Below are 12,677 nucleotides of genomic sequence, written 5' to 3' on the forward strand. Positions count from 1 at the left end.
ATCTGGTTCCCTTTAAAGTTTACCAAAACTCTAAGCAAAGTAATTGAAGGAAGATTTCTCTTGATAGTCTACGTGTATTGCTGTCATGTGATCTCCTCTAAATCTAAAATGAAGGGGAAGAGGAAATCATTACGTAACTGATGGAAGCAGAAAAATGACTCTCTGTTTCCACTATCTAGAGTACTTCACTGTTCTTAATCTTTTTTTTTTTTTTTTTTTTATGAGGAATAGTCTTAAAACCAATTCTAACATAAATTGGAGGGAGAAAAACCAAACAACTAGCTAAGAGGATTTGAATGCATGTTCCTGACCTGTAATCCAGGTTGATTATGTATCTTTGAAAGTAATACATTGTTCTGTTTACAGGAATTACTTGTATCTACAGCAGAACTTAGGGAAATGTGTGAATATTACTTTGATGGAAAAGGGAAAGCCTTTCGACCAATGATTGTGGTGCTAATGGCAAGAGCGTGCAATATTCACCATAATAACTCCGGGTGAGTCCCTGGTTTTGAAATATATTGGTATGGACAAATAGACCTATCAGTCTTTAAAATTTCACAAAATTTGTCTAGTGACTTCATCAAAACAATAAGGTGACCCATGAAACTTCAATTTTATTTTGTATCATTAAGTACATTTTACACTCACAAAACAGTGATCTCTATTGTGGAGCTGAATAAATAGTTTTGGTGAACTTTTCCAGTAGAATTGTGAAATGTACGGTTGTAGTTATGGAAGGGAAAGAGACAATCCCCAGTTCTGGTATTTGTGAAGATTTTGGTCATAGTCACATCTTGTAACATAAATAGTTTACTACACACACCACCCAGTAAACCAGTTTACACTTCACCCAAACTATTGTTCTATTTATAAGCATCTCTATAGCTACTAAGTAAGAACTTGTTCATTGTGGGAGGGAAATAGTATTTTATATTTAAACATGACAGGCCTGGAAGCAATTAGTACCTTTCATACGCTCTATGCAACAAGATGAACAATAACTAGGAGGAAAAACTATTTTCTCTAAAGATATAATTTGTGCAGGATTTTCACTCCCAGAAATTAGGATTAGCTCAAAACTGGCATAATTCCTTTAGGTTGTTTGGCCCTTGAGGTAGAACATGATGCAGGCCCTGTACAGGCTATCTCACATTACCCCTACTGGTTGTAAATGCTGCCCTCCACCAATTTTCCAGACAGATCCTCCTGTCTGTATTCAGCAAAGGACAGAGACTGTTGCTTGGAAAAGGGGGAAGGGTTATATATACCTATCTCATAGAGCTGGAGGGGACCCTGAAAGTTCAGCCCCCCGCCTTCACTAGCAGGACCAAGTACTGATTTTGCCCCAGATCCCTAAGTGGCCCCCTCAAGGATTGAACTCTCAACCCTGGGTTTAGCAGGCCAATACACAAACCACTGAGTTATCCCTCCCCCCTATTTTAGATATCCCTCCCCCATCATTTTAGATAACATTTCTCGCAGGGCCGGCTCCAGCTTTTTTGCCACCCCAAGCGGCGAAGAAGGGGGGGGGGGGAGATAAAGCCGTGATCGGCGGCAGTTCGGCGGCTGCTCTACCGTGCCGCTTCATTCATTCTTTGGTGGCCGGTTCTTCCCTCCGAGAGGGACGGAGGGACCCGCTGCCGAAGACCCGGACATGCCGCCCCTTTCCATTGGCCGCCCCAAGCACCTGCTTCCTGCGCTGGTGCCTGGAGCCAGACCTGATTTCTCGGTTCCAGCCTTTAGTCAAGTCCAGTTCAGTATTCTAAATTTCTGAGGCCTTTGGTTCAGGCACTTTTGTGTACTTCAGCAGTGCTTTCTCGGTTTCTTTTATTTTCCCACCCCTCGACATCTAAATTTATTAGGCAGTTTTATGGCTACTGAGCACATTAGTTCTTGGTAAGCCACTTGCTTGTTTTTGTTTTGTGGTTCAGTGCCTATCTGGGTTGGTGACAGGGTGGATTTGATTTAGATCATGATTTAAATCACTAGTGAGGAAGACTCGATTTAATCATGGTTTCCTACATAAAAGTGCATTCTTATTAAGGTTATAACAACCAACACATATTCCTCACAACTCAGAGATAGATGTAGGTTTCATTTTTAGAAGGTACATACTATACATTTTTAAACAGTGATTTATTTTGAAAATTTTTCAGATTAGTTTTATAGCTATATCACAAAATGAATGATTGGTCATTTCATTTACCAAAAGTAATTGAAGCAGATATTTATGAAATCACTGGGAACTATCTCTAATTCAACAGTTTAATCATTAATATTTGGAGGATTTTCTTGTCATGCTGTATTAGGAGGAGAATATCACCAGACAGACATTTAAATTGTTTTATTTAACTAAAACAACAACGTTAAGCATTCTGATTTTTTTCTTCAACAACAAACGTATAATATTTTAACAAAACAAGCATATGTCTCTCACTTCTCACGTTTATCTCCAGACTTCTTCTCCTTGTCCAGATCTATTCCGCCCCCAACAATCTTCTATTCATTGAACTTTTTGAAACTTTGCACTTTTAGAGAGAGGCAAGGGATTGCCTCTGTGTACGCGAATTTGCAAAGGGACAATAGGGTTGAGGTCTGTTATTTCTCACCTCTACATATTTATTTATTTTAAAACGTTTTTGCTGTTAACAAGCATGTTATCTCTGGAGACACAAATCCACAGTTTGAGAACTGCAAAACTAAGCATCTCTGATGGTATCTTCTAGACTGAGCACTGAGTCCCATTGGGTAGATAGAAAGATTAACCTAAATAAGCTATATAGAAGCCCCTGGAACCCCATAAGATTAGGTCCCTAATCCATGAACTATTGGAAGTCATTTACAAAACTTTTCTTAAACATCACGTGAATATATTGTCTCATACTATAGAATTAGAATTTATAACCCCTATTCCATGATGAGATATCTTTGAACTTACTGGTGAGTCACAGCTAGAAGAAGTTGTTACCCCCAAAATCAGACTTAAGGCACCCCCACAATGGCCTGCCTATATCAGTAACTTAATCCTCAGTTTGTCTGTTTTTGGTAGTTGAAAGGGGGTGTCCCACTATGGAGGAATTGCCAGGGTTTTACCAGGGGTTTCCCTTTGACCTTTGGAGAACTCCCAGAACAGACTAACTGTGTTGACCCTTGGGAGGACATGGATACTGCCTTCTGCTCAGAGGATCGACACTCAGGCAGCAATCTTTGCAAACAAAAATAACTTTATTTGACACAATATGTCTTCATACAATAAATCTAAAACATTAAATTCTTCCAAAAGGCATACATCAAAAAGGTAAAATAAATTTCCTTGGCACCTATACACATTAAAGTACCCAACATTGCAATATTATACAATGGGAAATAGCTTTAAGTGGTTACATTCTGCATGTGATGGCCAATCACATACAGGATGCTGACAGCAAGTTCTTATTACAACTTAAAATAACAAATGTATGTACACAAACATCCAGCTTTATTATCTCAGGCATATACATTCATACATTCTAATTTCTTATGTGAGTGTCGTCATACTTCTCCACAGTCTTCTGTCCCTCTGCTCTTTGCCACTGCTCCAACTGCATTGCCTTGGTTCTTCTTTCTTCAGTGATTTCAGCTTCTGATGATTCTCCTAATGTTCACTCACTCCAGCGCCTCCCACTCACAGTGAATGAAGCCTGTCAGCAACCTGCCTTGTATACAGATTGTAGCCTATTCTGATTGATTGTTTAGTCAATCCTTATCATTAGCATAATCATCATCCTTATGCTTTCCCTGATTGGTCTGTTCTTATGAACCAATCACAGCTGCTAAACTCATCTGTCAATCAAAGGAGGACCTGATTGAAAACCTATACCATGCTTGACTGACTCCTCCCTCCAGGTTTTTGGAGTGACCTTTCTCTCACCTCAGCCTGCCTGTTTGCTGTTGGCCAAATCGCTCCAAGACCACCTTTTTATTTTCACTGGCTATGATTCCCTGTGATCACCACCCTCTTATTCCTGGCTGCAACTGCTCAAAACTATCTTTATCATTAAACCCTTATTATCAGTTACATAATTGTATTCATCTTAACATTATGATTTATTGTCCCCACTCCACTTCTACTAATTTAAAAATACATTTAATTTCAATCTTTCCCTTGCTTCAGCTAGTGGTGGCAATACAATGTTTTTAATGCTCTACTCCTGACAGAGAATAGAGCAGCTGAAAAATCGTTTATCAAAGTGGGTGCTGATTTTTATTTATTTATTTATTTTGGGAAACTGGGTTGACAACTCTGAAGATGAACTCAGATGATCTGGTGTGGGCTTTGCCATCTGTTCAATGTCCTGAAGAAACATGGGTGGGGTGGGGGGGGGTGGGGTGTGTTTGTTCTCCTTTAGACATGGGCAGGCTCCTCTGTGGCTAGACAGGATGCCGTCATTAAACTCTCTGTACCAGCTTTCGGGGATTCCCTTCCCCCGTATCAGCAGGAGTATGATTATCAGTACACTGGAATGATTTTTGTGCTGAGGCAGATGCTTCTTTTCTCAGTGCAAAAGCTTTGGCATGGAGACTGGTGTCCCTGGCATCTTTTGCTTGTTGGTTTTCATGCAGTTAGTGTCAGTGCTTCCTGAACCATTTTTGATATTTCAGGCTTCTCTGTCACCTACCCTATTCCAGCTGTTTGTGTCCAGACAAGCTGAGTAACTGCCTCCCTTTTGTCTAAGTTTTGGAAATGAAATGCTGGGTAGTGAGAAAAATGAAATGCTTTGGAAGGGGAAAAGGAATGAAATACCAGGATTTCATTTTCTTCTCTTCTTCCTTGCTGCATCCCCCTTTCTCTCTAGGTAAATCTAGATGACTTTACACAATGTATATATGTATGTTTATGCAAGTCTGCAGTATACTGTTTTTCATGTCGATACATGTTTCCAGGGTAGGGGAGGTCAAACCAAAAATTAAGGTTTGTTTTATTTTGGGATATTGGCTTATGAGTTCAAGTTTTGCCTGGATCTTTTCTCTAGTGTTGAGGTCTTTCTAGCAGGCCATATACCTGCTCTGATGCTGAACTTTGAGAGGTCTCTTAGTCATTGTATACTATATGATAAATGTACACAAACATGTATTTCCTGTTCACATTGTCATTAGCTTTGTTGTTGAGGCTCTTTACAGCTGTGCTTTCATTTCCTTTTGGCAAGTTATTTCTTTTTACTATCCAAGAGTGAGAATCCTGCACAGATGCTACCTATGGAGAAGGGAACATTATTCATCTATAATTTTGCTTCTCTGAAAATATCATTATGGGTGAGTCTCACTCACCCATCCACTTCCCCTTCATGTTTGGAGTTTACCTATTTGAGATGTTTTTCTCATGGATCTTATCTTTCCTTTTGAACCATTTTTTTGTCTTATCTTAATGATCATTTTTACTTTACTTTTCTTTCTAGGACCTTCACCCCTCTGTGCAATCAAAGAAATTGACGGGAACAGTTGGAGGGCAGCATTATATCTGGCAGGGGGAGATAGCCCACAAATATTAATAGGGTGCCTTGATTATACTTCACCATGCTACTGCTGCCCTCAAAGATCAAAAACCCTTGAGAGCTAAGAGAGTTCAGCTAGTCTTGTGCAAAGAAACAAAGATATAGGATTGTGACTCCTGCCAGATGATCTCTTCAGAAAAGCACAATATTTAAAGAAAAGTAACTTCCCACTTTCAGGTGGATTTTTTTTTTTTTTGTCTTTTTGCCATTTTCTCAGTGGTCCCTTTTACTGGTTTTTGTTCTTCATCCTTTCTCTTCCCTGGCACTGTTCTTCAGACAGTTTGCTCTGCTTTTCATCAGCTGAGCCCTCCTTCTCTCTGCCTCCAGGGGTTGTGTTACTGACACTGCATTTCATTTTCTTCTTCTCCAACTGCCAGTCCCAACTCTTGTACAACCTTCTGCAGCCAACATACTTTCCCCTGTTAAAATCTTGTTTGCTGTGTAAATAGCAGTAGAAAGGAAAATGCTCCCTCTGTATCCATTAAAATAGCAGAACATCAGTTTACACAATCTTAGGCCCTAATTCTGGTATGTGTTCTGCATGGATGGACCCCGGTGCCCATGCAGAATCCTATTGGAGCTCCATGCAGAAGCAGGAATCCACCCACACAGAACAGCTTGCAGGATTGATGGCATGGTCATGTTTCTTACAATAAAAAAATGGGTCCCCAAGCTATTCTCAGTAAATTAGCTTTTTTTCCCCCTTCAACAAGTTCACATTATCCAAGCCACTGCAAGGAAAATTACACACTCAGTTAATGTTTTGGATTCCTTGTGTCCTCATCACAAGATCAGTGGATGAAGTATGCAAATTGTTCAGCGCTGGTATAATTTTTCTTCTCTTTTAAAGATCATAGTGCTGTAAATACAAACCTAAGTGTTTAGGTCCCTTGGGCAATAGCTTTTTGTCTGTTGTTTAACTGTTGAAATTTATCTCTGCGTGTGAGAGCTGGAGTCCTGGTAAGGGGTTTAAATTGGGATTGTGTGAATCCTGTGTTTTCACACATTCTCCTGGAGTTATTCACAACACATAATGGGAGAATCTCACAGAATTATCACTAAAGAGAATTATCCCTTTGCCTGACGGGAGCTGTGCTTCTGCACTTTACTGGTTTCCCAGACGCACCACCTATAGTTTGTAACTAGAAATATGCATGTCCTCTGCTGTAGCCATAATTCAGAGAGCGACTGAAACAAACGAGAAGGAGGAAGAGATACAGAAATATCAAAGGAGGAAAAATGGGGTGAGCACAAGAGACTTAGAAACAAAGTAGGGAGAATAGACCCCCTCAAAGGGCAACAGAAACAAAGCTGACGTCTCTGTCGCTGTCCAATCTATATCGGTTCTGACACTCCATTCATTACTATAGTATAGGACTACTTGACAGCATCTTCACTTCCTCACAATCATCATGTACATTGCTTATTGTTCAGCTGTTTGCATCAAGTAGCTGTCTTGACAGCTCCGTAATCTATGCCTCCCCAACTCCTTGCACCCTCGCAACTTCTGGTTTACACTCCTGAACGTACACACTTCCTCCCCAGCAACAGATTCCCAGCAGGGAGTGGAAGCTTATCCTGCGAGGTGTGGTCAGCGCATAGGACTGGGGGTCAGCCCACCCATTGCTGTTTTCCCCATCCTTAAAGTCAGAATAGCGGTACTTACCTACCTGGCAGGGTGTTACAAAGCTCTATGAAGTTGTAAATAATGAGTTCCATACAGAAATACTGCCTTACCCACAACATCGTTCTGCCTCTTGCAGCAGGCCTCTGTCGACTGCACACCATACTAGCAGAAAAGGTCAAGGGTACTGCAGTCCCAACACCAATTCACTATACAAACCTGTCTTGTTGTCTGTCCAGTATGTGCACAAAACAAAGCAAGGGGCCTGCTAACAAAACAATATGTGATCGTGTAATTAAAGGCTATCATAATGCATATACACAAAAAGGCGGTTAAGGTTGCACATATTTACTAAATAATATATAAAATGGTGGTGTGGTTCTACTCTGAGAACTTTGTAAAAATGGCACCGTCATCCTCAGCCAGTCTGTGTGTATCCAGCATTATCTGCTGACCTTAATCACTAAATTTTTTTTTCCTTCTGTTAGCATGGCGGAGTGGAAGCTGCTAAGAGAGAATGACCTAGTTCCTATTATTTCTTGAGCATCATCAACAAAATTTATTATGCTTCTATCAGGGCTTCCAGTAGCATTACAGAGGGAATAACTTTGCCTGCAGAATCTTTATTACTGTTACTGATGTGTGAGATTGAAAGGACCTTGCTTGATGCCCAGATTGAGTTTTCAGAAATACTAGCTAATTTTTTTAAAAAGTTCCTTGTAAAGTTGGCACATTTTGTACAGAAATCAGAGACACCGAAAATGTGAACCCTAGAATGCCATTTTTAAAGTCACTTTTCGGAGAAGAACTGTACTTTTAAAACAGAACTTTCAAAACTTGCTTTTGAAATGTCTGTCATTATTGTGCTATCTTCATACCATTGAATGGTTCTGGTGTGTCAATGAGCGCTGCCATTTTACTGCTACTTTCCAGCAGGAAGTCCAGTCTGCTGACATAGTTTATGACAAAGGGAATTCCAATGAGCAGTTGAATGCATGAAAGAGGCTGGAAACTTTTACAGTTGTTTTAAGGTAAGTTGTATGATTTACTAAAAATAATTTTATGGAAAAAAATTTATACTGAAGTGTTGAACTAACAAAGTTTCTAATGCATATTAGAGCTATCTTAAAACAACCATGAAAGTGTCCAGCTTTTATTCTTATACTGAGCAATGATTCCTTTTTTCACAAACTACAAGCCATATCCTGCCATTGTTTTGCATGCAGAATTCCCCACTAAAAGCTATGAAGTGCTCTGCATAAAAATAGGGTCATATCTTGGCACCTATGTCGGCAAACTGGCAAGATGTCACCTTCCGGTTTCATTGCTGATTATTAAATTTAAATGTATTTAAACCATGTGCAACAAGACTTAAATTCCTTTTGTAATTAGTTGAAGTGATTTCAAGATTTTATGTTTTCTCTTTAATTTATTCTGGTTCTGCTGGAAATTAACATGATTGGCTCATTTTTAAGGTTTCAGACTTTTGCTGGAAGAGCAGGTTGGCACTTCTGAGGAAGGGAATGATTTGAAAATGTTGCTTTTTCTGCTCCCTCATTGCTGTCCTCTATACCCCAGCTAACCCCATATATGTTCCCTCATTACTTCTCCTCCACCTCTTTAAAAAATAAATAAATAAGCAGCTATGAACCATTGAGTTAAATCACTGGTGTGACATCATCCAAAAGACTTAATTGGCCAATCAAGGTGTGGCTTTGGTTGATAAGTGTTCATGTTCATATTCTGACAGAATGAATGATGCAATACAATCCCAATTATCTCAGTCTCTGAAGACACCCAAAATCTTAGAGGAATCAAGAGAGTCAGTTCAACAGTCGTTGGAGGCTGCATTCTGTGTCTTTCAAATTTAGAATACAGATTTCTAAGCTTGCTGGTCATGTCTCCAGATGTTAGTGAGTTGTCAACCAGCTTTGGAGAGTCTGCAATTCAGACCTCCCATGTGTGGAGCACAGTGAAAATAAGGGTCTGCATACTTTAAGGGTCTGCAGTCCAGCTGTTCAGGCATCCCTTTAAAACCATCCTCAGCAACAAGGATGCCAATCAACTTTGCAATGTTCCAGAGTGCGGTCTCTTTGGAACCAGATGACCTTGGGCATGATGTAGTCTGTTGCCTCATTACTTCACTCTAGATCAGGGGTTCTCAGGACAAATTTTTTGATGGCCACTTTCATACTTTTTCCTAAAATATGTAATTAGCTTTAGGAAAAACAAATAAATATGCATATATATGTGTCCAAATCATTGTAATTTATTTATTGCTAACTAGTAAGTCTGTTGTGAAAAGTGATATTAACAAACATACAAGTATCACTTTTCACAGCAGTCTTACTCAGCCCCGCCAAGCCTGGGGACAAATTAAGCCCTGAATGGTGGATCGGGGGAGGCAGCGGGGGGGCTGGAACCTGAAGCGCTTCGTCTGGAGCCTGGGGATGGAGTCTGAAGCACCTCGGCCAGAGCCTGCCACTCGAGGGCTGAAGCCCAAAGCCTGAGCCCCACTGCCTCTGGGAAGGTGGGGAACTCACCGGCTGCCTGGTCCTCCTGCATTGTGCCCCCTAGGTATCTCCAGAGGTGGGCAGGACCCAACCCTTGCTGGTGGCTCCAGCAACCAACACCAAGGCAGTGCATCCAGGAGCAACAGGGAGGGGAGGGGCCGCTACTTTGTCCCCTTCCCCTAATCACAGCCCAGGAGGCTGTGGCCGCAAGAAGAGCCTCTGGTGGCCTCATGCAGCCACAGTGGCTGCATTTGAGAAATGCTGCAGAATCTAAAATAGAGAGTACAATACAATCCTGGGGGTCATGACCATGCTTTGGAAAAATCAGGGTTGCACTTGAACTGGACATTCTGTGAATAATATTCCTTTAATGCAGTTATTTTGCTCTTAATTAGACCTACAGTAGAACCTTAGAGTTATGAACACAGGATAACCTTAGAGTTATGAATCTCAGGAATGGAGATTGTTCGTAACTCTGAACAAAACATTATGGTTATTCTTTCAAAAGTTTACAACTGAAAATTGACTTAATTCAGCTTTGAAACTTTACTATGCAGAAGAAAAATACTGCTTTCCATTTTTTTTTTTTTTTTTTTTTTTTAGTAGTTAACCTTTAACATAGTACTGTATTTGCGGGTTTTTTGTTTTTGTTTTGTCTCTGCTGATGCCTGATTGTGTACTTCCCGTTCCAGATGAGGTGTGTGGTTGACTGGTTAGTTCGTAACTCTGAGGTTCTACTATATGTATGTTTCACCCACAAGTATGGATGGGGAAAGAAAACTAATGTCTAAAAGTCGCCAATAATATTTTTGAAAAGTCTTTCCTTCTTGCAAACTTAGACCTCAACTGATTCTTGAATGTTTTGCATGTAAAGTATGCCATGGTATTACATAAACATTGCTAGGGCTGCATGGGAAGAGTAAGGTGAAATTTATAAAATATGGTCAAAAAAGGGACTGAAAAATGCAACTTATTGTAGAACAAATCTGTTCCTTATGTTCATTGAGTCTTAGGTGTTTTTCTACTTAGCTGTGGTGGCCCTGCACTCCTATGGAAGAGTAATCTGGTATCCTGGCTCATGGATTATCAGCAAAATTTACTTAAATTTCAGTTCCAAACCTATACTCAGCTATATATTCATGTTTGCAGCCTTTTTATTTTTCTTGAACCTGCAATTTAAGTTTACTAAATTTATCAGAACCCCTGAGTCAAGATGGTGGTGGTGGAATTGTTCTTTAAATAACATAAACAGAAGAAAGGATACTACAGTAAAATCCAGGACCATTTAATGTAATTTTCTTAGAGTAGTGGTTTTACAAACTACGGTCTACAGGGCACTTTCACATGATCTTGAAATCTGCGTCTGTTACAGAAGGGAAGGATATCAATTTTAAAATAGTGATGCCTCTTGCTAAATGTAGCCCAGCCCAGGGAACATTAAAGGTTTTCAGATGTTTTTGACTAGCAGAACTCACAAGTATACCTCTACCTCGATATAACGTGACCCGATATAACATGAATTCGGATATAATGCGGTAAAGCAGTGCTCCGGCGGGGGCGGGGCTGCGCACTCGGGTGGATCAAAGCAAGTTCGATATAATGCGGTTTCACCTATAATGCGGGAAGATTTTTTGGCTCCCGAGGACAGCGTTATATCGAGGTAGAGGTGTATCTGCATTCTGTGGCTCCTTCAAGTATCATTGTCCAAGTCTTTCTTTGGTGTAAATTCAGTCACAATCAAATTTGCGGGAAACATCAAAATTGGGAAGGACAGTAGCACAAACACAGGAAGACAGAACCAAACTATATCCTGACTTGCAGATATTGGAGCAGTGAAGGTTGTGAGCAGTGAGGGTTGCAAGCAGTGAGGTAAGATGTTGAAGCCTTATATCCAGAGATATATAGAGCCTGATTCAGCTCTCATTGAAGTTAATGGCATAACTCCCATTAACTTCAGAGTTGCAGAAACAAGCCTATATACAGACGGCTACAAAATGGGGAGATGTAACCAACCAATTTCACTCGTATTAAAATGATCCGACTTTTCTCTTGTCTGTTTATACAAAGTTCAGAAGGTTGGCAGTCAACGATAGGTTCAGAACGTGAAAATGTTTTGAGAACCACTGCTATTGAAAAATAGTAGTTTCTCTTAGTTTGCATAGAGGTTTTTCATGAGCATATTGCAGTGCACATAGTATACTTGATTGACACTTAAAGGTGTGGGTTTTTTATAATTTTAGGGAGGTGCAAGCAAGCCAACGCTCTGTGGCCATAATTGCAGAGATGATCCATACTGCTAGTCTAGTTCATGATGATGTCATTGATGATGCAAATTCTCGGAGAGGAAAAATGACTGTTAATCAAATCTGGGGGGAGAGAAAGGTGAGTCTGTCATTATATAGAGTACTGGTAAAGTGGAGATTTGTATTTGTCATGTTGCTAATACAGTAACTCCTCACTTAATGTCCTCCTGCTTAACGTTGTTTTGAAGTTACGTCGCTGCTCCATTAGGGAACATATTTGTTTAAAGTTGTGCAATGCTCCCTTATAACGTTGTTTGGCTGACTTTACAAGGGAGCATTGCACAAGTTCTTCTTCTCCGCCTCCTCCCCTTCCCTTCCTCCCTCCCTCCCAGTGCTTCCCCCGCTGCCAAACAGCTGTTTGGCAGCGCTTAGGACTTTCTGGAAGGGAGGGAGTGAGCGAGTGGGGAAGCTGCCCCTCCCTCCCCCCGGCAGGCAGGGCCACCCGGAACGCAGAGGCTTTAGGGGCTGCAGGGCCCTGGGCTAAGGGGGCCCTGGAGCCCTGGCCTGCAGCTCTAAAGCCCCTTTCGGAATGTGGCCCTGCGAGCACGGGCCAGAGGACTCAGGAGGAGCAGGGGCAGCTGCGCAGCCAGCGGCCGGAGAGAAGCGGTGCTTTCCCCTTCAAAGCCGGCCGGAGAGAAGCGGCGCTTTGAAGGGGAAAGCGCCGCTTCTCTCCGGCTGCGCAGCTGCCCTGCTCCTCCTGAGT

At 41.0% G+C, this 12,677-nt stretch overlaps 1 protein-coding gene across 5 annotated transcripts in view; it reads left to right on the plus strand.

Annotated features, from left to right (window-relative positions):
* Nucleotides 1–12,677, plus strand: part of PDSS1 (decaprenyl diphosphate synthase subunit 1) — a 35,356-nt gene that overhangs the window by 5,142 nt on the left and 17,537 nt on the right. For 4 of the 5 annotated variants that reach the window (XM_024208736.2, XM_024208745.2, XM_024208762.2 and 1 more), the window contains 2 exons: nucleotides 367–497; nucleotides 11,912–12,053. In XM_024208736.2, coding sequence (XP_024064504.1) covers nucleotides 367–497; nucleotides 11,912–12,053 — 273 coding nt within the window. Of the gene's footprint in view, nucleotides 1–366; nucleotides 498–8,091; nucleotides 8,190–11,911; nucleotides 12,054–12,677 lie in introns of those variants that run through there. The other variant, XM_024208754.2, reaches the window with a different exon arrangement.

Source organism: Terrapene carolina, unplaced genomic scaffold (genome assembly GCF_002925995.2).
Source record: "Terrapene carolina triunguis isolate 2854851 unplaced genomic scaffold, T_m_triunguis-2.0 Scaffold84, whole genome shotgun sequence".
In the NCBI taxonomy this organism is placed as follows: domain Eukaryota; kingdom Metazoa; phylum Chordata; order Testudines; family Emydidae; genus Terrapene; species Terrapene triunguis.